A 24,162-nucleotide genomic window follows, 5' to 3' on the forward strand; every position below is an offset into this window, starting at 1 on the left:
TCGGCGTGGTGGCCCAAGTTTCTTGAAGGGCTAAAATTCCCACGTCGGTAATGGCCTCATCCCAAGTTGGATTGGTAATCTTCTGTTTTAACCCTGCCACGTTCCAAAAGACCACCTTGCAATAATCTTTTTCTGCGGGTAGAATGTCTACAGTGGCATCTAGTTGTCTAACCTCACTCCCTTGTATAATCTCATCCTCCACTTGTGTTTCTGAGGTTTCCTCAGACCCTGTACAACTTCTAAGACCCAAGTCCACAGGTTTATTAGACATCTGGGCATCTTCCTTAATCTTGGGGAGTCAATCCACCGTTTCCAAACAATCAAACCGGTTGTAACACGGAAAGATCGGAGGAAATTGCAGATTGCCTGCCCGTCCTGGGTCATAACCTTGTGGGCGAAAGTAAGGAGGCCTCACTTTGTGTTTCACAATGTTCCAACCATCATCGTACCTCCCATTCCACTGTGTATTGTGGTAGTTATTATCAAGAACCTGACCATTATTACCACCATGGTGTCGATTATCCCTGGTCCAACTCCACCTATTATCCGGATATTCACCCTCAGGGTAGAAGTAGGATAATGCCCTAGCCACAATGGACAGCCCATAATTTCTTGGGGGCCTCGTCGTAATAAATTCAGCAGTGCGTGGGTTCTCAAATGTTATCACCACGCAGTCACCGTGTGTCCTTTTTTTATTGTACCCCACCCAAGGAGCCCTTTCAACCATCAGAATGTTACTTTTAAAGGCTGGGGGGAGAGGGTAGTTATCATTTAGCCAATGTATTGTTTTATTTACAAGTCCCCCGTTATTTTCATTTGATTTGGCATCCGGATGAGGGACTCCGGTAAGGACCACAACGTATGGTGAAGCTTCTGGGGGTAGGTGTATATTTCTGCGCGACTCCCTCTTTTCTACGTTATCTTTATCCTGTTGTAATTTGGGAGTTTGTATGAGTGGCGCTACATTGTCAGTTGTGGTTGGGTTTTTAGATGTTGGTGTGGGTTTTGGAGGTAGATTAGTGGTTGGTTTTGGAGGTAGATTAGTGGTGGGTTTTGGAGGTAGATTAGTGCTAGTGATGCTTTTAGCGGCTGTGGGTGGTCTATTCGTAGTCGGTTTTTTTTGTGGAACTTTATTGTTCAAATTGAAGTTAGGGGCACTAATATCTTTATGGATATTATTCAGTATTGTTTCCAGACATCGTAGCCTAACCTCAATCGGTTATAAGAGGATTTTTAACATTTCAAAGATGTTATTGTTAACCATGATTAGGCTACTACTGTCCTCACTCCCTCTGGCTTGATTATCAACTTCCCCACTTAGTTCCAATATCCCCTCCAAGCTACTATCCAAGACAGTTTCATCTGGCAGACTTAATGTTATGGGCACACTTGCCTGGGACCCACCCGTGATGTCCTCGATATGAGTATGAGCATCTAAGTTGGTGCTCACATTCAAAGGGATCGGATCCAGCTGGGTTGGATTGTGATTTTTACCAGGCTGGGCTTTTTTCCCTTTGCGAGTGGTTGTTTTATTGGGTTTTTGTCTATTACTCTTTTGTTTAGGGATTGCCCCCTCTTTCCTGCCCCTTTCAGTCAAGGTACTAGCTGTAGTTTCATGCTCGTTTACAGCCGGGCCATTTACCACCAATAAGGAGAGATTAGGGGTTGCCTCCAGGCCTTCCTGGGAGGCTGGTAAGTCACAGCCCCCGTCCTTGTGTACCATTACAAGTATATTTGGAGCGGATGGACCATTAGGAGTGCGAGCTTGTGCAGTATGGCCCAAAGAGGAACGCTTTGCCATGGCTAAATCTTGGGACACCCTTCTGTCCATCAGTATAATCCCTTCATCAATGAGGGCATTTGTGCGCACAATAAAATCGTCTAAGGTACCAGTCAGTTTCTTTACCCCAGCGGCTGCCATGCTTCTAGTCTCTGGGTGGTTCATCGCAAGGCCAATAAATCTCCCACAGTAAAGCCGGAGGAGGTGACGGCCAGTTACCGCTATCAATCTCAGTATATCAAGATCTTACGGGCCCACGACGGTGTATGACAGCAAGAATTAGCCAACTTACAGTTATGGAGTTTCGGTGTCCTTGGCTACTCGCAGTCGAGCAGGGTGTCTGGCACAGGCCAGGCTCCTCGGGCCTCTGAGGGCCTAAGAGGGCCCGCCATTTGCCCGGGCTTCGCCCCGGGCGTCCCGCGACGCGGGGGTTCCCGAGCTTTATGCTCCGTTGGCGCTCTCTCTGTGCGCGACCCACGTCACTCAGCACGCGCCGCCGCGAGGCCTGCCGGGATTTGTGGTCTCCCGGAGCGGCGGCGCGGAGTCCGATGCCTTTGGACTCTTGGCGGTGGCGGCGGTGTGGCGGCGGTGTCCCCAGATGCTGTGCACGTCTGTCGGGTGCTTTGTCAGCCCACGTCTGACTCTCGGCGGTGGCGGCAAAAGGTTAGTGATTCCCCCCGCTCTGCCGGGGTTCCCGAGCTTTATGCTCCGTTGGCGCTCTCTCTGTGCGCGACCCACGTCACTCAGCACGCGCCGCCGCGAGGCCTGCCGGGATTTGTGGTCTCCCGGAGCGGCGGCGCGGAGTCCGATGCCTTTGGACTCTTGGCGGTGGCGGCGGTGTGGCGGCGGTGTCCCCAGATGCTGTGCAAGTCTGTCGGGTGCTTTGTCAGCCCACGTCTGACTCTCGGCGGTGGCGGCAAAAGGTTAGTGATTCCCCCCGCTCTGCCGGGGTTCCCGAGCTTTATGCTCCGTTGGCGCTCTCTCTGTGCGCGACCCACGTCACTCAGCACGCGCCGCCGCGAGGCCTGCCGGGATTTGTGGTCTCCCGGAGCGGCGGCGCGGAGTCCGATGCCTTTGGACTCTTGGCGGTGGCGGCGGTGTGGCGGCGGTGTCCCCAGATGCTGTGCACGTCTGTCGGGTGCTTTGTCAGCCCACGTCTGACTCTCGGCGGTGGCGGCAAAAGGTTAGTGATTCCCCCCGCTCTGCCGGGGTTCCCGAGCTTTATGCTCCGTTGGCGCTCTCTCTGTGCGTGACCCACGTCACTCAGCACGCGCCGCCGCGAGGCCTGCCGGGATTTGTGGTCTCCCGGAGCGGGGGCGCGGAGTCCGATGCCTTTCGACTCTTGGCGGTGGCGGCGGTGTGGCGGCGGTGTCCCCAGATGCTGTGCACGTCTGTCGGGTGCTTTGTCAGCCCACGTCTGACTCTCGGCGGTGGCGGCAAAAGGTTAGTGATTCCCCCCGCTCTGCCGGGGTTCCCGAGCTTTATGCTCCGTTGGCGCTCTCTCTGTGCGCGACCCACGTCACTCAGCACGCGCCGCCGCGAGGCCTGCCGGGATTTGTGGTCTCCCGGAGCGGCGGCGCGGAGTCCGATGCCTTTGGACTCTTGGCGGTGGCGGCGGTGTGGCGGCGGTGTCCCCAGATGCTGTGCACGTCTGTCGGGTGCTTTGTCAGCCCACGTCTGACTCTCGGCGACTCTGACTCTCGGCGGTGGCGGCAAAAGGTTAGTGATTCAATTGCACCTTGCGGCACCCTTACACAGTACCTTTTTGATGACTAAGTTGGTTGCCATTGCCAAGGCCTATTGGTGCCCCTGCCTGACACTGACCCTTTGGCTCTAGACGTCCAACATGGGACAGCTCATGAATGGCTCCTTGACTTCTACAGCGTCGCTTGGTCTGCACAGCTGAAACTTCAAGGGCACCGTCAACTTTCCTACATCTCCGACATTGGTGGGCATTCATCTTCCATGCCTCCTGCTCACTCCTGAGTGGCATTGACTCTGTCCCCTCTGCTTGCAGGTACCTCTCATCTTGAATCCACCTTGGAGTTCCACCAGACTCTTACACCTTCTTCACCAGTGGCATCTTTTCTTAAGTCCTCCATTGTGATCTATGGCGGTTTCCGACATCACTTCGCACCTATGCACCCGGCTTCCCTGGTGTAGGCATCCTGGTTCCTGGGGTATCCACAGTTTGGGTGACTCTCCAACCTTCCATCTTCCACTGGATTTCTTCAGTGCCCGCTGGGCAGGGTCTTTCTTCCACACTTCAAACGTCCTCCATGGGGTTCCTAGATACTCACCATGGGTAGTTCTTTGGACCCCCGACTCTTCTACATCTTCTCGGTCCAGTCTCGACTTAAGTCTTGGTTCGCATTCCACTATTTTAGTATATGGTTTGGTCTCCTCCTGGAGATCACTGTGTATTTGTGCTACTTACGTGTACTGTTTCCAAAGAATTTGTGTGTATTGTGTTTATATCTCCAGTTATAAGATATTCCAATGTTTTAGTGAGTGTTTATAATAAATACCTATTTTTATAACTACATTGTGTGGTTCTTTTTCACTTAACCTGCATCATAATATTAAGTGCTGGTAAAACAAGCTGCTTTACACTCCTGGACTAAGCCTGAAGGCTGATCTCCTCTGCTACTACTTAGAGAGCTTTCTAAGGTTGTCTAAGGCCACTAAAATCACCATAAGGGTTGACTGGATTAGTGCAGGATTCTACACATACATATGTGAGCACCATATACTAAGCCTGACTCCTTAGTACATGGCCCCGAAGGCGCACCTAAGGCAAGCCCGTCTGCGCCCGTCAGCGCCTGGACCGCACCCAGTGCCAGGACCCCTGGACCCCTGGACCCTGCGAACGCCACGACGCCCGACACGGCTACAATGCCAGAACCCTCCACGCACTCAACACCAGACGATCACACACCTGCTTCCTGGCCACCACGAAGCGCACCCACAGAGCTTTCACCTGCCGAAACTACAGCTTCACAAGCATCCCACTATGCTGCCTACCGGGAAAGAACCCAACCACCTCAGATGCATCCTTCTCAACACCCGCTCCACCCACAAACACACCGTTGAACTCTGGGACCTACTCGACTCAACCTCCCCAGACGTCGCCTTCCTGACTGAGACTTGGCTGAACCACGCCTCGGCACCCGACATAGCCATAGCCGTCCTGGAAGGCTACAAGAGCACCAGCAGGGACTGCACCAACGGAGCAGGAGGAGGAATCGCCATCGACCACAGGAACACTCTCAGAGTCTGGAGCAACACCGACGACACCCTCAGCATTGCGGAACACCTGCACTTCCAGATCCACAACGACCCCAATACCACCCTCAGAGGAACCCTCCATCGATAACTTCGTCAGCACACATGCCCTCGCCTCCACGGACTACATCCTCCTCGGGGACCTGAACTTCCACCTCGAGAACAACAACGACACCAACTCCACCACCCTGATCGACAACCTAGCCAACCTCGGACTCAGAAAACTCGTCACAACACCCTCCCACTCTGCCGGTCACACGCTTGACCCCATCTTCTCCGCAAGCCCCCACATCTCCTTCAACCACACCACCGAACTCCACTGGACCGACCATCGCTGCATCTACTTCACCTTCAAGAAACCCATCAGGCACCACCGCACCAAACAGATGCCTCACCGCTGCTGGAGCAAAGTCACCGAAGACCAGCTAACCACCACCCTTGTCCAGAGCCCACCCGCCGACCCCACTGACCCTGACACCGCCGCCCGCAACCTTAGACAGTGGATCAACGACTGCGCCAACACCCTCGTCCCGATCAAGAAACCTTCCAACAGTCACACCAACAAGAAAGCCAGCTGGTTCACTGAAGACCTCCAGGCCTCCAAGCAAACCTGCCAAAAGCTGGAGAAGATCTGGCTCCGTAAACGAACACCGGACAGCCACACAGCCCACAACAACGCCACCCGCAGACACCATCACCTCATCAGATCCGCCAAAAGGGCTCATTTCAAAAAACACCTAGACAACAATGCACACAACTGCAAAGAGCTCTTCAACATAGTGAAGGAACTCTCCAACCCCAGCTCCAACACCAACGACGTCCCACCCTCGCAAGACCTGTGCGACTCGCTGGCCACCTTCTTCCACCGCAAGATTGCAGGCATCCACAACAGCTTCAACGCCATGACCGCCCCGACAACCACTGAGACCTCCGCCCCCACGACCACCATCCGCATCAACGGCCTGCTCTCCTGGACCAACATCAACGATGCCGACACCATCAAAGATCATGAACACCATCCACTCCGGATCTCCGTCAGACCCATGTCCACACCACATCTTCAACAAAGCCAGCACAGCCATCGTACCCCATCTCCGGAAAGTCATCAACACCTTCTTCGAGACAGCAACCTTTCCAGAGAGCTGGAAGCACGCCGAGATCAACGCCTTACTCAAGAAACCTAATGCGGACCCAAAGGACCTCAAGAACTTCTGACCCATCTCCCTGCTCCCGTTACCGGCAAAGGTCATCGAGAAGACCGTCAACGAACAACTGACCCGCTACCTCGAGGAGAACAACATCCTGGACCCTTTCCAGTCCGGGTTCCGCAGCAACCACAACACCGAGACTGCCCTCATCGCCGCCACAGATGACATCAAGTCCCTGCTGGACAACGGAGAAACGGCGGCCCTCATCCTCCTGGGCCTGTCAGCCGGCTTCAACACGGTCTTCCACCACACACTACGAATACGCCTCCACAATGCCGGGATCCAAGAGAAGGCCCTGGACTGGACCACCTCCTTCCTCCCCGGCAGAACACAGAGCGTCCGCCTTCCACTCCGAAGCCAACGAGATCATCTGCGGCGTACCCCAGGTCTTATCCCTCAGCCCAACTTTGTTTAACAACTACATGGCACCGCTCGACCCCATCGCAGGTTGGCTAATTTTACTACTCCTAAACTGAGAAAATCCTAAATTTAAGACTTTCGGTATTCACGGAAGGCATTTAGGAGTCCTAAAGTTAGGAGTCCTAACTTTACTACTCCTAAAGTGAGAAAAATCCTAACTTTAAGATTTTCGGTATGCACGGAAGGCATTTGGGAGTCCTAAAGTTAGGAGACCTAACATTACTACTCCTAAACTGAGAAAAATCCTAACTTTAAGACTTTCGATATTCACAGAAGGCATTTAGGAGTCCTAAAATTAGGACGCCTAACTTCTGTGAATACCAAAATGAGTAAGTGCCTTCTGTGAATACCAAAATGGTAGTAATTTTAGGATTTTGTCTTAAGTTAGTTCTGTGAATTGGGCCCAGAATGTCCTACATATGCTCAACAGTGGAATCACAAACTATCTGTCTCAGAGCCATGCAGTTTCTGTCATCAGAACTTCTCTTGCCCTTTTTCACAAGAGCCGTTCAAACATAAATGACGAAATATGCTAGTTTGCAAATGTTTTCCACATAATTATGGCTCTGCCATATTTGTCACATAATACATCATCTGCTGCATAATTTGACGATCATCTATATATATAAAAACGAATGTATGTCTGTGTGTCTGTCTGTTTGTCCTTTTTGCATTACTACACCATTCATCCGATCGCCATGAAACTTTGGGAAGTTGTTGAGTACACTACCGCAAAGGTTTCTGGCATACATTTTTTTTATATATCGGTCCCCCAGGGCCCTCATAATCTTTTGAATACTGATGTACACACCAGACGGAAAAACAACAAATCGTGTATCCACAAGCACTCGAAAAAATAAATAGAATTAAAAGACCATTTATCCGATCGCCATGAATCTTTGGGAAGTAGTTGAGTACACTCCCGCAAAGGTTTCTGCATATATTTTTTTTAAATATCGGCCCCGCCAGGGCCCTCATAATCTTTTGAATACTGATAAACGCACCAGACGGAAAAACAACAAATTGTGAATCCACAAGCACTCGAATAAATAAATAGAATTAAAACACCATTCATCATCCGATCGGCATGAAACTTTGGGAAGTTGTTGAGTACACTCCCGCAAAGGTTTCTAGCATGAAATTGTTTCAAATATCGGCCCCCCAGGCCCCTCATAATCTTTCGAATACTGATGTACGCACAAGACAGAAAAACAAAAAATTGTGTATCCACAAGCACTCGAATAAATTAATAGAATTAAAACACCATTCCTCCGATCGCCAGGAAACTTTGGGAAGTTGTTGAGTACACTCCCGCGAAGGTTTCTGGCATAAAAGTGTTTTAAATATCGGCCCCCCAGGGCCCCTTATAATCTTTCGAATACTGATGTATGCACCAGACAGAAAAACAAAAAATTGTGTATCCACAAGCACTCGAATAAATAAATACAATTAAAACGACACTTTGAAATGTTTTCCATATTAAAATGAATACGTTTCAATAAAAATGACACAATGTAAATTGAATGTTATCATAACGAGTTTCCTTGAATTTCCTTTCTTCTGAGATCGCAGCAACGCGCCACGGTTAAGCTAGGTTTTAATTAAAATGACACAATGTAAATTGAATGTTATCATAACAAGTTTCCTTGAATTTCCTTTCTTCTGAGATCACAGCAACGCGCGACGGGTAAGCTAGTAACTAATAAATTGTTTGTAGCTCAAACAGATCAAAGGTTACTAAAAAATGTGACCTGTGTTGCTGCGAAGTGCAGGGCCCTTTGCTAAGGTTGACTGGTCACCTTTCTCACTGCTTCATATGTATGTTACACTGGTACTAATGAGGCAACATTTTTTCAAAGACAGTTAGTATGTGTAAAAAGTCAAAATAATAAGGTATCAGAAAATATACCGCATTACACTGCAGCCATTTGTTTGAGCATAATTTAGTAAACACTGCGGCATAATGATGTCCCCCATAAGCTGTTTAATTCCAGTGTCCCCAAAGCAGGGAGCACATGTTAAAAGTGCTTGTGCATGAAGCAGAGAGAACTGAAGTTTGCACACATAGGGGCCGATTAGGATGGAGGATTTTCCGCCTCCTCCGGGCCGGCGGAAGCCACCTCCGGCCCGGAGGAGGCGGAAAATCCTCTGCGGACTCACCAAAGACCCACCGCCGCATTACGATGGCTGGTGGGTCTTGGTTTCTGTCCGCTGCATTTCCGCCGTGGTCGGATTACAACCGCGGCGGAAAAGCTCTCATTTGTCTGGCAGTGTCTATCAGACACCGCCAGCCAAATTAGGATGCTTTAGTAAACATGCTTTTCCGCGGCGGTTTTTCCGCCGTGGAAAAGCATGTGTACTTTTAAATTTGGGGGCCCGTTGCGGGCACCCAGGGTGTAGGCGGGTGGGGTGTGCACATGGGGGGTACCTATGGTACCCCCCAGTATTTACATGCACAAAGCGGCAGGCACCGCTTTGTGCCTGCCGCTTTGTGCATGTAAATGTAAAACATGCACTTTTAACATTGCGGCGGGTGCTGCTTGAAGCAGCACCCGCCGCAATGTTAAATATCCAGGATGTGACCGCCAGGGTGGCGGTCACATCCTAATTTGCACGGAGGGACCGCCGCAGCCCATGCGGACGGTCCCTCCACCTCTGGGATGGCGGACGGACGCAAGTCCGTCCGCCATCCTAATCGGCCCCATAGTTTGGTGTGTGTGCAAATCCTGCATTGGTGATCCCTGGTGAGTTGCACTATTACTGCCGTACAAGGCCATAGAGGTACCAATGGGTAAGGCTGACTGGTTTCAAGGGTCCTTTGACCTCAGTGACAGAGTCACTGTTGCTCTAGGGCACAGTTCTTCAATCTGTGGGGCGCGCCCCCCTGGGAGGGTGCGACACCGTCTCAGGGGGGGTGCGCACTCCACCCTAAAATCTCACCTTTGTCCTCTAATGATTTTTCAAACAAACGGCAGAGTGGAGCTGCAAGGGCCCTAAGAAGGGGTGAAAACCATCAAAGCCTCATTAACAAGAAAAAGGTCTTTTAAAGACCTATGAAATACTCGGGTGGGCTGTGTGTGCGCCGGTAAGCTGTCTCATCAGGCTGCCACACACGGGGTTTGGGGGGAGGGGGGCTATCCTGGTTAATTCCTACAGCTGAAATGCTTTAGCTGGAGTGGGAGGCAATGAGCCCTCTTTTGCTAAACATTAAAGCGATGATTTCATAGCAGAGGAGACTCCTTGCCTCACACTGCAGATGAAATGAATGTCTGTTACTTGCTTTCAGTTTTAGCAGAGAAGGCTTCCTGCCTCCCACTGCAGCTGAAGCGTTTCGGCTCTCGGAAGTTAACCCCGTCCAGGGAGGGACAGCTCTTCCCAGAAAGGCGCCAATGTTGCTTTTTAAATTACACTGGCAGGAGCGCAATGATCACAGGGCTAAAAGTGTTATAAGTTGCCAAAAGACAAATCCCAGTCAGGCGTTAAAACAGCCTGCAAATTGCTTCTCTTGACACTAAATATGGGTTATAAAGAAGTATGTATTCATTTATGATGTGACTTTTCTGTCTTTATTCCCTTTTATTATCAGTCATATTATTCAGGCAGCCCTAAAACACAATTTAAAGTGCTTTCTATTTATATTTGCTGTTCAAAGTATGCACAGATAAGTGCTGAAAATAGAGCTTTAGGTGACTGCTTATTTTTGTACCACCTGGCACATTAAAATAATGAGCTGGCAACCCTAATCATAAATCTGGATGTTTTTTGCAAGATCAGCCCAGTATTTATTTCCTCCACCCTCGATCCCTGGTTAATGCCATAATTGCAATAGCAATAGTTTAACATATCTGAAACCCTGCGCTGCCGTTAATAGCATGCTGAGTTACTGTGTCTGGGAATGCACCCTGTATTCAGACAACTTGATCCTCATTCTCGCCCTACACTTTCATGCCCACCCTGCACTCACAGCGATCACAATTCCCTCACACTGACCCCCATGCACTCACACCATTCACCCTGCACTCAGCGATCAATCTGCTCTCACAATGCACTTGCGCAGTTTTCCCTGTACCTCAACCTGCAGCCACACAAGCACACTACCAACCCTGAACTCATGTGACACTTCACTCACCTGTCCCCCTCACTGCTCAATCTGCAATCTCACTTAAACAAGCCCATCACTAACCATGCATTCATTAGTCCCACTCTGCACTAACATGCACACTCAAATTCATATGGTCACCTCACTCACCCTGCAGTCACTCCACTTACCCTACTCTCACACTGTCACATACCTCACTGTGCACTCACATGAGCAATCCTGCCACCCTCACAACACAGAGGGTAACGTGCCTGCTACAAAGAAGGTGTACCATGCAGATCAAAGAACTGAGGGGCATATGTTCAAGGAAGTTGCGGAGTGAGGCGTTAGCAGTCATGGATTAAGGCCTCTCTCCGCCACTTCAGAAACGGAAGGCTGCACTATATTTACAACAGTATGGTGCAGCCTTGCGTTTCCCCTGCGCTGGCACTACACTTAGCAGTGTAGCGCCAACGCAGACACCATTGCACCATAGTGCCAGGGTGTCTGGGTGCATGGAGAGGGACCTTCCTGTACATAAACAATCTTTAAATGTCATCTGTCCCACTTCCATGTGTGCTGCTTAATGCAGCACACACAGAAATCACAAAATTGTTTTTGTTTTTTTAAAGATTACAAATACAAGGCATTTTGCTTTTTCCATGTGTGCTGCACAAGGCAGCACATGTGGATGAAGCAAAAATGAGGAGAAAGAATGCATTTCTCCTAGTTTCGCCAGCTTAAGACCAGGTTTTCCCGGTTCTTAATTTTAACTCTGCCTCACTTTTACGCTGCCCTTGTAAATAGGGCACAACATCAAAATCAGTGCCTGTTGCAGTGGACCGCCCACCGCAACACCCACTGCCCACCCTTTCACGCTAAGCATTGCATGAATGGGGGCCTTATTTACAAGGCAGCGATAAGCCAAATTAAGTGGCTTAACTCTGCCTTGTAAACACGGCAATGCCCCTATTGCCACCACAACGTCGTAAAAAGTGACAGTGTGGTGTCTATAGGGGCTTGTACATATATGCTCCTGAGTATGATGAAACTATGAGTAGCACTATAAAAAAATTATATGTTTGCCAGAAAGGTGCTCTAGAGAGATGAGGTGTATTGTTGGTGAGTGGTAGTGAGGGAATTCATGGAGAAGGAGGAAACACTTATTGTTTTGAACATTATTTGCCGGATATGGCCCGGGATATGCGGGTGGTGGTCGATTATGTAGTGTACCAGATTCCAGAAATTTCTGTCAGGTGGTGGGAGGGGCCCGACATTTAAAAAAAATTCAGCTGGGGGGGTTCAACCTTCAAAAGTTTGAAGACCTCTGCTCTAGGGTGTGCTGCTTTGTAGGCCTGCCCTCAAGACTGAAGGTGTACTTCAGTATGAATTGTGGTAGATAGGCCTTCCAAGTTAACGCACACTTGTCAGCACTAGGGTCAACCTGCTGGTGCTATGACACCAGGGCTTCTAGGGTCTTGCTGTGCCTTCTTGGGTGTAGCATGGGAATGTGCTCCTTCAGGAGAGTGATCTGGTGGACTTGTCATGAAGGCTGACCCTGGTTCCACAGTGTCAAAATCGGCAGCTGTGGCCAGAGTGCCACATCCTCTCCCACACTGAACACCAGAATGCTCCACTGAGAGAAACAGGCACTGCCTTCAGCTACAACCAAATCGTGCTGTGCTATAAACACCTGGATGCAACTCAATTCAAATAATGCACTAGACAAGAGTAATATGTTGCCTGGAAAAAAAAGTAACAACATCATGGAAAAAGCAAACACTCATAGGAAATGCAAGATTAAGTACAGCAGGTGAAATGTAACCAGGAACAACGTGGTTACCTTAATGCTTTTACACTCATTATTCAGAAATCAATGAGTGTTTTTGCTTGGAAAGTTAAGGAAATTACTATAGGGCCTAGAAGTGAACCGTTTCAATATCCATTGCTTATATCCTCTAAAAACTTAAGCAGTTTGGTTTATAAAGACCACATTCCTGGATGCAACGGCCATGAATGCCAAGCCTTATATATGGGCCTTGGCTATTTATGGCGTCCTGGGATGCATTTTTTAAATAAAAGAAGTAGGAGAATCATGTATCGCATTAAATTAAAGAAGTAGGGGCACACTGTGCCCTGCGGATTCCTCCCACTTTGACCACCGAACTCAACACAATATATGTTACGGGTTATGTTACGGGTTTGTTGAGCGCGACAGCTGCCCCAGCAACGGGGCGTCCCGGCGCTAAGAACCATAGCACAACCTACTGGGGTGAGGGAGGGGAGAAGGGACCTACCAACATGAAAAAAGATGGGTTTTGATAACTTTGCGGAAAGTGAGTAGGTTGTCAATACAGCGGATGTGGAGGGGTAGGGAGTTCCATAGTTTTGCCGCCCGGAGTCTGAAGGAGCTACCTCCGATGCGGCTGAACTTTGTGCGGGGGACCACTGCTAAATGATGACCTATGGAGCGCAAATTGCGCTGGGGGGTGTAAGGAGTAAGCAGCGATTGGAGGAGTTCGGGGCCCTCTGCATTCAAGATTTTAAAAGCAGTAGTGAGGGCCTTAAATTGAACGCGAGCTTCCACCGGAAGCCAATGTAGTCTCTGGATGGTGCCTCGAGCGGAGCACCTTCTGGGGAGGCCTACAATTGCCCTGGCCGCAGAGTTCTGTATTCGCTGGAACCTAGCTGTTTCGGCTTTGTTAGCGCCTAATAGTAGAACGCTCGCATAGTCCAGACGGGACAGGATGGTGGCTTGGACAACGAGCTGCCGTGTTTTGGGATCAAAGAAGCCTAGAATGGGGTGCAGGCTTCTCAGTAACCCAATGCATGTAGCTGCTACCTTCTTGGTGTGGGTTTGGTAGCTGAGTGCGGAATCCAGCCATACTCCTAAGTTTTTACCTAGGGCTTTGGGAGGGGGGGTAGGTCCTAACAGAGGGGGCCACCAGTGGTCACTCCAATGGCTGGGGTTCTTACCCAGGAGTAGTACCTCGGTCTTTCCTGCATTCAGCTGTAGGCAATTTTCAGTCATCCAGGTGGCAACGGCGGCCAGCCCATCCCTAAATTTTGTGGCCGCGGTAGAGGGCATTTCAGTGAGGGTGATGACTAGCTGTGTATCGTCGGCATACGACACCAGCGTAAGGTCCCATTCTTTGGCCACTGCCGCCAGGGGCTGCATGTATAAATTAAAAAGGGACGGACTGAGGGCAGAGCCCTGTGGTACTCCTTGGTTAATCTCATGAGTGTGGGAGATGAAAGGGGGGGCAGACACACGAAAGGATCTACTCGTGAGGAATGATCGGAACCATTCTAGTGCCCTGTCCCTGATCCCGATGCCCTCCAAGCGGCTCAACAGGATATCATGGGACACCGTGTCAAAGGCCGCGCTGAGATCCAGTAGTATCAGTGCAGCACTCTGACCGGCGTCCATGATCATCCTAAGATGTTCGGTAGTGGAGAGGAGGGCGGACTCCGTACTGTGTCCAGGCCTGAACCCGTGTTGGGAAGTGTCCAAGATGTTATTTTCGGCCATATGGGCAGTGAGTACGGTGGTCGCATGGGCTTCTGCCAGTTTGGACACCCAGGGAAGCAGTGAGACGGGCCTGTAATTCTCCGGCTTTGTGGGGTCCAGAGTGGGCTTTTTAATGATTGGGGTAATCCAGGCCTGTTTCCAACAAGTGGGTACTATGGCAGATGAGAAAGAAAGATTAAGTAGCATGGCCAGAGAGGGAAGAAAAAAGGCCAGGTAGTCCAGAAACTGGGCTGGTCTCATGGGATCAGAGGGGGCGCCGGATTTCACCTTTCTGCAGAGTTTCGCTAGCTCCTCATGGGAGATGGGCGGCAGATAAGTGAGCCCGGGGCCTTTGGCAGGGACCTGGAGAGGGTTGGCAAGAACAGGGGAGTTCTGTGGGAAGGTGTTATAGATCTTTCTCACCTTTTCTGTAAAGAAGGTGGCGAGGTCCTCGCACTGCTGAGTGGAGGAAATGCCTGTGGTAGGATTGCCGCCGTTTTGTAATTTTTGGACCAATTTGAAAATAGTTTTTGTGGGGTTGGGGCTGGAGTCAATTTCTTTGGCGTAGAAGGACGCACGGGCAGTGCGTATAGCTTTATGGTATCGCTTGAGTGTGGTCAAGTAGGACGCTTTGTCATTGTCCCTATATTCCTTCCTCCAGTTGCGCTCCATTCTTTTACATTCTTTTCTAAGAATTTTTAGGTTGTCGTCATACCATGGGTTCGAGGGGCTGTTCCGTCCTCTCGTCCATTTCGCTGGAATAATGGTATCGAGGCCTTTGGTGATCCATTCCTGAAAAGAGGCATATAACGAGTCAATGCCATTCGTGCTTTCAAAATTAGGTTCTCCTAGACTAGCAGGCAAGTTTATGTTTTGGAGCTTGTGCCAGGGTCGTTTAAGGCGGGCGGTGGACGATGTCTTGTTAGGTTGGGTAGTTGCCGGAATCACGAAAGAAACAAGGAAGTGGTCCGTCCATCCCATAGGAGTAGGAGGATCGGCTATGGCTTCCAGAATATTCGTGAAGACCGGGTCGAGTAAGTGCCCAGCCGAGTGTGTAGAGGATTGTATGATAGGGGTCAACTGCAAGGCTGTTAAGTCCGCTAGAAGATTGCTAATGGTCACATCTGAAGAGGCGTCAAAGTGGAGGTTTAAATCCCCCAAGATCGTGAAGTTAGCGGAGCTAGTGACCAGGGCATGGGCTATTTCTAGGAGTTCCTCAATGAATTTCGAGGAGGGGCCCGGAGGTCTATAGATAAAGAGGCCAGAGAGGGAGAAATGAGGGCTCGTGGTGATTTTAAACCGTGCGCCTTCACAGCCCGTAATGTCTTCCTTTACGAAAGTACAGGTGTAAGATGTTCTATAAATGACGGCGATGCCGCCACCCCTTGATCCTCTATTGATGGAGGTCATAGAGAATCCATCTGGTAGAGTTAGGTTGGGGATGCTGGTTAGATCGTCCGTGAGCCAGGTTGCACATAAGAATAATATGTCCGGGTTCTCGTCTGTTAGTAAAGTATATATCTCCGCATGGTGTTTAACCAGGGACCTGACGTTAAGCTGAGCGATTAAAAGCGTTGAAAGGTTCTTTCTGGCGGTTCTGTGACAGAGTAGTCTCGGCCCAGGTATGAATAGGCTACAGGAGTTACATTGGAGAGCAGTCTGTCCAATGCATCCCTCCAACTTGTCACATCGTTGGTTCGAGTTAAGAGCAAGAAGCTGATTTTTGTCATAATAGTATGTCGTCCGCGTATTTTGGGCAAGGGGGTGGCGAGAGGCGATGACTTGGCGATGACGGGCGAAGACGGGCTTGCCTTAGGCGCGCCTTCGGCGCGCAGACGGCGCGCCCGCTGCGCCCGTCCGCTGCGCGTACGGTGTAGACACATACTTTTATGACAGAAAAAAGTTAGGGAGGGGCGTGGCCTCCAAGGGGGCGTGGCCTATCGGCACGCCGGCAATGGCTCTGTGTTTGTTTGGGCGTTCGTGATGCCAGGTGAGTAGTACTTTTAAAAACAGTAGGAAATCTCAAGTGACACAATAACAATTTAAAAACAATCTAGTGCCTATCTCCCGGCTTTCCGTCTCAGGAGTTGCGAAGGTTCTGACAGGCGGCGCTTGTAATCAGCGACTAAATACCTGTCTTGAGGAAGGGGGCGTGGCCTCCAAGGGGGCGTGGCCTATCGGCACGCCGGCAATGGCGCTGTGTTTGTTTGGGCGTTCGTGTTGCCAGGTGAGTAGTACTTTTAAAAACAGTAGGAAATCTCAAGTGACACAATAACAATTTAAAAACAATCTAGTGCCTATCTCCCGGCTTTCCGCCTCAGGAGTTGCGAAGGTTCTGGCAGGCGGCGCTTGGAATCAGCGACTAAATACCTGTCTTGAGGAAGGGGGCGTGGCCTCCAAGGGGGCTAAGTGACTGGACTAGTAGTACTAAGTGACTGGACTAGTAGTACTACTACCAGATGTCTTGTCATCTCACTCTCTCACCTACTCACCTGAGACTTGTCTTGCAGCTTTGGTGGCAGGCACAGGCTGGCAATTACATTTCGGTCACTGTGCCTGACTCAGGCATACCGCCACCGCACGTACATTTTACACTGACTGCGCATGACATTCAGTCAGCTCAGGCCAGCCCTGCCCACCTGATGCCCCACCCTGAGGCTGAAGACCACACAGCTGCACCGTGCGCAGGCTCAGCATGCAGCTCTTTCCTAAAATACATATAGTGTTGTATTTAAGTGACATATTTCCTCACGCTACAAGACATAGAACTAGCCACCAGGTGCCATGTTATACCAAGCACATTTGGCTAAAAACGGTTTCTGTCGTGAGTGCCCTCACCGGCCTCGAGTCAGGCTCTGTCTTTCGGTGCGGGCAGTGCTTAGAGGCACGCCTTCGAGGCTTTAAGCTGTGTGTTTCCTTTTGTATTCGAATGCAGCCTTTGGTCCCTGTGGTGTGGCAAGTGGGCCCTAGTGCAAAGGGTCCCTTGGACAATCTTATGAATGAACAACACCGCAATAATCTGGTCAGTGGGCCCCTCAGACCTCTGCGCCCCCTTCTGGTGCATACACCTTGTAATATATGGTCTGCCTTGCTGATGGCAGTGAGCAACATTGGGCACTCCGTGGCAACACAAGGATATGTGACGTGTCCAGTGATAGAGCGCGGGTCCACCTGCTCAGAAATTTGCCATACTCACCTGGGCCCATAAAACATACACACTTTGAACAGGTAAACCTACGCTATACCAGTGATTTAATAATAACCTTTTTAGGACCTATACCTGACTTACCAAACCTAGTCACCGGTACCTAGAGTCCTAAGGGATCAAGGGAGTTAGCAAGAAAATAGGTAGTAAATAAACATTTGCACTCATAAAATAACCACAGACTCGGGAAGGTTTAAAAGCTTTATCTAAATAATTTTTTAAGTGTCAATGTCCATACTAAATCAATCAGAGCTTGATCAATTAAGAATAAAATCAAAGCAAGATGATGTGAAAATATCATGAAACGTTCTTCAAGCATTGAAACATAGGAAGGGTAAGAAGAGGGAAACAGCACAATAATATATCCCGCTCAGCTTTATATTTACCTAGAATGGTGTGAAGACCAACCCTGGCCACAGGCTGGGATAAAGGACAGGACGCCCGATAGTGTAGGTGCCAACAGGATAGATCAGGTGCAGACCAGAATCAGGATAAGTACGGACCAAATTGGATCAGGAAATGACCACCGCAGGTCAGGACCGGCACCCATCTCTGCAGATGACAGTCGGACCCCGATTGGGATAACGAATCTTCTCCCTCAAGAACCCCGATTGGGTTATCAAACTCCTTCCCAGAACCCCGATTGGGGTATCGAATCTTCTGACAGAGTGCTCCGCCAGCCCCTCTGCTCTCGATCGCCTATTGAGTGCATTGGGTCAGTGACAGGTCAGCTATTCGGACAAGTCAGACAATCTAACTAGCTAAGCCTACCTTAGTTATACCATTTTCCAGGGCAGTGTACCACCCCCCAATGTTGCAAATGTGTGAATTCCCTCAATTTGATTGGTCAAAAGTCGAGGAGAGGACATCACACCACACAAGTTATGAGGTCATGCTCTTCAATATTCATATTAATGTTCCCGCTCAATATGTTATTTTCCCATGCACTTTTATTCCACCCGGCAGTGAATGTATCAATAAGAACTACAATGTAATATAACAATTTGGTTCAGCTTCCTCTCCAAGGGTCAAGGGGTAAGGATCCCAAGTACATCTTCTAGCAAGTCAGGAATTGGCTGGGTTTCAATGTCAGTGCTTCAGAAATTTGAGCTTCTCTGCACAGGCGCAGTTCCTCCAAAGATGGAGTTCGGAAGTACATGTCAGGCCCAAAGTACAATACATGCAAAGTAGAAGAGAAATAGTTTTAGAACAAGAAATAAATGAATGCACTGTATACCACTTATCTCTACTCTATTCCCATTACTTTATTTTAACTACAGCATTAAGGATTAAGCAGAACGAACACCTTAATAAAAGCAGCATTGCAAGCGTTAGCACATTAACACACAGATTAGTCATCTTAGTTCTAGTGCGCAGAAACAAGAATTTCCCACCAATGGAGGCCTTGGCGGGGTGGGGGTCCTGGAAGCAGATGGTGGGACACTAGACATTTGGGAACACCAACATTGGGCCCCTCGCGCTATGGGGAGGCCTGAAGTGCCAGGAAGCCAGCTGAGTGGGGGGGAAGCAGATAGGGTGTGACTTAGGTGAGGGTGGGGAGGCATCGTGGCAATAGGTTTGTGGTGGTAGCAGGCACATGGGCAGACAGGGGGGGTGGGACGGGGTTGGGCGGGATTGTTGTAAGGGTGGTTCTGGTACTGCGTTTTGTTAGCCGACAGGCACACTCACAAACAACTCTACCGCATAGTACACAACGAGAACACGCTTCCCGAGACCAGAGGGGACAGGGTGGGGGGCGACCGCACACACGGGACATCCACAAAGTCGTACCAGATAGGTCCTGCGCCTCCTGAACCTTGGGATGCCGGTGTACTGGTTTTACGGCCTACAATTTTATTGTACTATGTATTTCGGTTACCCTACATTGCTGCCGGCCCCAGGGTTGTAGGCGAGAAGCTGTGTGTGTGTACTGACGATGAATAAAAGTTTATAACCAAAAAAAAAAAAAAAAGAATTTCCCACCAAGCAGAGAGAATACGTCATGTCACGTGAGTGTGACGACAGACACATAGGCAGAAAATTTCCCGCGTTGTGGCGGCCATTTTAGGTTAATCGAGTTACGGTTAGTAAAAGCACATATGCAGGCCTCACCAGCTCACTATAAATGTTGTGTTTTGCATTGTTAATAGGATGAAACATGTTTATTAGTGTATTACAGTTTATTTCGAGAGGGTTGAGTCCAAGCAAGTCGCTTTACATGCGAAACCTTGCTCCATCACCAGCAAGTACCTACAAACACCACTACTCATATTACAAAACACAATTTTGGTGGGTACCTGCGTATGGGGAGTATTGGGTGAAAGCGAAGATAATTTCAAATCGATTGTTGAAATCCCTGAAATGTCCACATTCTGTCGTCAGACTGCTCTCTTATTTAATTATTATTATTTTATTTTTTTGCCAGTGAGGTTATCCTCGGCGACAAATAAGTCCAAACATACTTTAAATCACATCTGTGTACTTGTTACTAAGGGGCCCATTAGGATGGCGGGCGAATCGCCCCCGGTGGGCGGGCGGTAGTCACTGCCAGCTCCGAGGGGGCGAGCCGCCCGCCATCCACACAGTAAAGACCCCCCGCCATATTATGATGGCTGGGGGACCGCGGCGGATGGAAAGACTGTCTGCCGATTCTCCACCGGTCAACTCTCCGACCGGCAGAAAAAGTGCCTGCATATGGTGGCGGTGTCTGAAAGACACCGCCATCCATATTACAATGCTGCCGGTCAACGGCCTTTCCACGTTGCCGCCGTGGAAAGGCATATGGTCTTTGCTTTGGGGGCCTGTTGTGGGCCCCCAGGGTGAAGGGAGGGGTGGTGGGTGCACATGGCGGGTACCTATGGTACCCCTCCTCATTGCCTTGCCCTATGTGGCACTTGCCATGTAGTGCATGGCAGTGCCGTGCACAGTCCTTTTCCATTGCGGGCGGGTCTGCAGCCAGCGGATCCACCCGCAATGGAAAAGGCACATTATGCACCCACCAGTGTGGCAGGCACATCCTAATGTTCATGACTGTGTCTGCTCGCCATCATAATAGGCCCCTAAGGGTTGACTATTCGTGTTTGCTGCACACATTATCCAAAACATTGTTTTGATTGGTACCGAGCCCTCACACTTTTAAGCACCTTTTTTCACTGTCACACTGCCCCACCCACTTAAAGTACACTTAATTTCTTGGCGGCACTGGCGGAAGAGTGCTTGTCATCATTTTACACACGCTGGTGTGAAAGTCACAAAGTTTCCAAACATCAGTTGGTATTAGGCATAGGGCGCCGGCAGTAAAAATAAAGGAGGTGGTGTTAGGCTTTTTCCTCTCAAAATGAGGATTTTGCTCTTATTAAAAAAAACGTTGGTGGTTTGCATCATCACGTTAAAATATAATGAAATTCAACAAGGCGCCATTATATTTCAAACATTAAGATCACCCCGCCTCTTGGACGTGCAGTTTGTCGGAGAGTACAATTAGGTCCTGAAGAAAGCCAGGGAAATGCCCTATTGGCTGAAACATGTCGACCGACCAGCACAGCGCCACAAGGTAGTCTCTCTACCTGCCGTTTTTAACCTTTGACACACAGACTCCTACATATACGCTTGGTTAGAATCAGTGTAGTCAATTTTATTTTTCACAATCACTTGAGCACTGCACAGTATCTAGTCCACTTTATGGTAAATACCTTGGCCGGATCTCTGACATCCATTTATCACACCGGCACTACATGGTCGGACTGGGTATGGATCGATCAGTAACTCCCACGTGACGTTAACTCCACCATGAGGGTGGTCTGATGGGAATTTTTCCAGCCTTGTGCTACCAATAACATTTCACAGCATTGGCTCGCATACACGTCCTACTGCTTCATAGTCACAGGCATAGCTGCACACCACCCTCCAGACCTGTTCTGCTCTGTTGTGCTTTTTTGGAGAGTACAATTATACACAGTATTTCCTTGTTAGTAGGTGAAGTGATAGAATATCTTCTTTTGGCAATACAGCTGCAGACATAAACCGAAACATACTTTCGATTACAGTTGCAGAAGCCCCCACACTTGCGCCGGTGCATCACAAGCTCTGCTGTCAGTCTATCAACTCCCTTTAAAAATATTAATTTCTTCTGGTAAATGGATTCATAGACTCCTCCTTTAGCAGACTAAGTTTCCTACGAATAGTTGTTCAATTATTTGATAAGTATGTTACCTCTGTGCATCACCATTACTTATGATCAAATACAGTAAGTGTGCGTTTACACATGCCTAAACGTGTCACATAGGACCATTTGAAATGATTTTCTTTCTAATTCTGTCCCATCACCAACTTGGGTAGAGAGCTACACCTGCCCTTGTCAGGAGTAAAGCTCTGATGGAATCCACAGTGGGTTGGTAACTAGGTGTGTGAATACCAAGTGGGTGTTGACCTCCTGACCTACTCAGGTGGTCACGTGCACAAGCGGATACTGGGAGCAGATTTGTTCATACATAAAACACGCTGATAGTTTTAATTTACATTTCAATAAAGCCATCTAGAAAGGTAAGTTCAGGATTCGTGAGTAGTGAACAAGGCCTGCACTCATTAATGAAGGTAACTGCCCAACTAAGTTGAAACTGGTGCTCAAATATCTTTGTGAATAAGGCTGCATGTTTCTTTGTACAGCTAATTATGTAACCCAAAGACACAACTGTGTAAATATTCAAAATTATTGAAAGATGAAGAGAGGTTGAATTAGAAACGACTGCATTTGTTTTCTGACCCTACAGGTACTGTGCAGATGGAAGAGGGTCCCTCGTTTACCGTTTTCAATGCCATCCAAGTGGCTCAAATTGTGGTCCTGCTTCTCAGTGTCACGGTGGCATCACTTCTGTGCAAACGTGGCACATCCCAAAGCACGGCAATTGACTCTCGTGAATATGTGAACACCTAAGTAGTCTCATAACAGGTCATCAGTGCACAATCAGCTTAAGAGCTTCAAAATGTGATCTCCTGACTGTTTCAGGCGCTGATCTAAAGTTATTCTCAAGTGAGCAGGACCAGCCTAGCTACACTTTAATTTACATGTGACAACCATCTGCATTAGATTCCAAAACCAGGGCAAATGTATTAAATGTAGCTCTGGGCGATTGATCTGTGTTGTATGATTTTACATAATTTTTTGGCCTTCTGTGCTTTCTTCTCCAAGATTTGGACTGATGCTGCTGGGGGGGTTTGATAGTGCACAGAGTTCTGCCAACCAGATCTCAATGCCAGTGCTCGTACCCGTAAAATGTGTATGTCTGACTGGCTCACCCACAATTGGCATAAGCTAACTTTGAGTCCCTAGTATATGGCACTGGGGTATACAGGGCCTGTAAGTTAGTGCCTCACATGGATCCAACACTTTTTGTTCCACCACTGCTGGCTGGCTGAGCAGTTTGCAAACTGCTAACTAGGCCTTCCCATTTAAAATATGTCACCCCCAAGACAGGTCTAGCAAGCCCTAAGACAGGGTAGTTGTATTAAAAAAAGTTGGACATGTGCTTTTACATGTACCAACAATAAAAAACCCAAATTATCATTTTCACTCTAGAAAGTCTAACAGCCTCTATGGCAAATCCAGGGTTACAAATTTGCAACTTCTGAATGGGACTAGTAAAGTTGGCACTTCAAGGTATCAAAGGAATTGTTTGCATTAAACTAGACTTGATGCCCAAGTCGAATTTCATCTACCTATTAAAAGTAAATGGTAACTTTAGAAAGTTGTCACTCTGTTGCCCAAATTTATTCAGTGACGATTTATGAATGCTGGCCACTCGATAGCCTTCTCCTTACTGGAGGGACGTGCGAACGACTCTCAGTGAGGAACACAAAAGAGACTACTGGTGGAAAAGGTGTTATTTTTCCCCGGCAGTATGACCAAACAGGGTGTGGGCCCAAAAGCAGAGCTTCAAAGGGGAAGCAGCCTTTAAAGGGGAAATGGCAGACACACACAAGAGGGTCTGCTCTTTTGTTCTGGTAGACATGTTGGCATCAGGGAGAGAAAGGGGTCAACATTTGTCACCCATTTTTCCAGTGAGCGTGTATCCCTTAGGTAGCCACCCCTAGGGTCAGCTACCAAGCTCCACACATTGAGAGAGGTGTACTGCCATTTTGGCTTTGGGAAGAATATTGCATTCTTGGAGTAGCTAGATGCGACACTTTGCAGGAAATCTTCATCAGGCATGGAAGTGACATCCCTGACACCCAGACAATAGATCACGCCTGCACTGCAAAGAGGACCAAAGAAGGACTTCTCTGCTGTTCCCTAGACCTGGCAAAGAGAGGCTGCACAACAGACTGAACTGCAGTTGTTGCACCTAGGCTAGTAAGAAGAGGACTCTGCTTGTGATTCCCTGCTCAAGAAAAAGATGTCTCTGAGCCCCAGACAGAAATGACGCTAAGGGGCATATTTATGAGGGCCTTGCATCACGTTTGCACCATGCAAAGTGGTACATGTGTGACACAAGGCTCTCAACCAGATTTATGAAGCCGCGGAAAGCCATGATGCGTGGCTTTAAGTGGCCTCATGAATCTTGAATAAGGCAACACATCGCAAATCGTTGCATTACCTTACTCTGCGTAATAGAGGCATTTCATGGGTGTTGCAGTAGGTGTTCCCATGCAACAGCCATGGGTTTTGACACATTCCCA

At 48.8% G+C, this 24,162-nt stretch overlaps 1 protein-coding gene across 1 annotated transcript in view; it reads left to right on the forward strand.

Moving 5' to 3' along the window:
- The window catches only part of LOC144820083 (polymeric immunoglobulin receptor-like), a 234,654-nt gene extending 212,212 nt beyond the window's left edge, over positions 1–22,442 (forward strand). Inside the window, exon 5 of the mRNA XM_078677735.1 lies at positions 22,257–22,442. Coding sequence (XP_078533861.1) covers positions 22,257–22,420 — 164 coding nt within the window. The 3' untranslated portion in view covers positions 22,421–22,442. The remainder of the gene's footprint in view (positions 1–22,256) is intronic.
- The last annotated feature ends 1,720 nt before the right edge of the window (positions 22,443–24,162 follow it).

Source organism: Lissotriton helveticus, chromosome 2_1 (genome assembly GCF_964261635.1).
Source record: "Lissotriton helveticus chromosome 2_1, aLisHel1.1, whole genome shotgun sequence".
In the NCBI taxonomy this organism is placed as follows: Eukaryota; Metazoa; Chordata; class Amphibia; order Caudata; family Salamandridae; genus Lissotriton; species Lissotriton helveticus.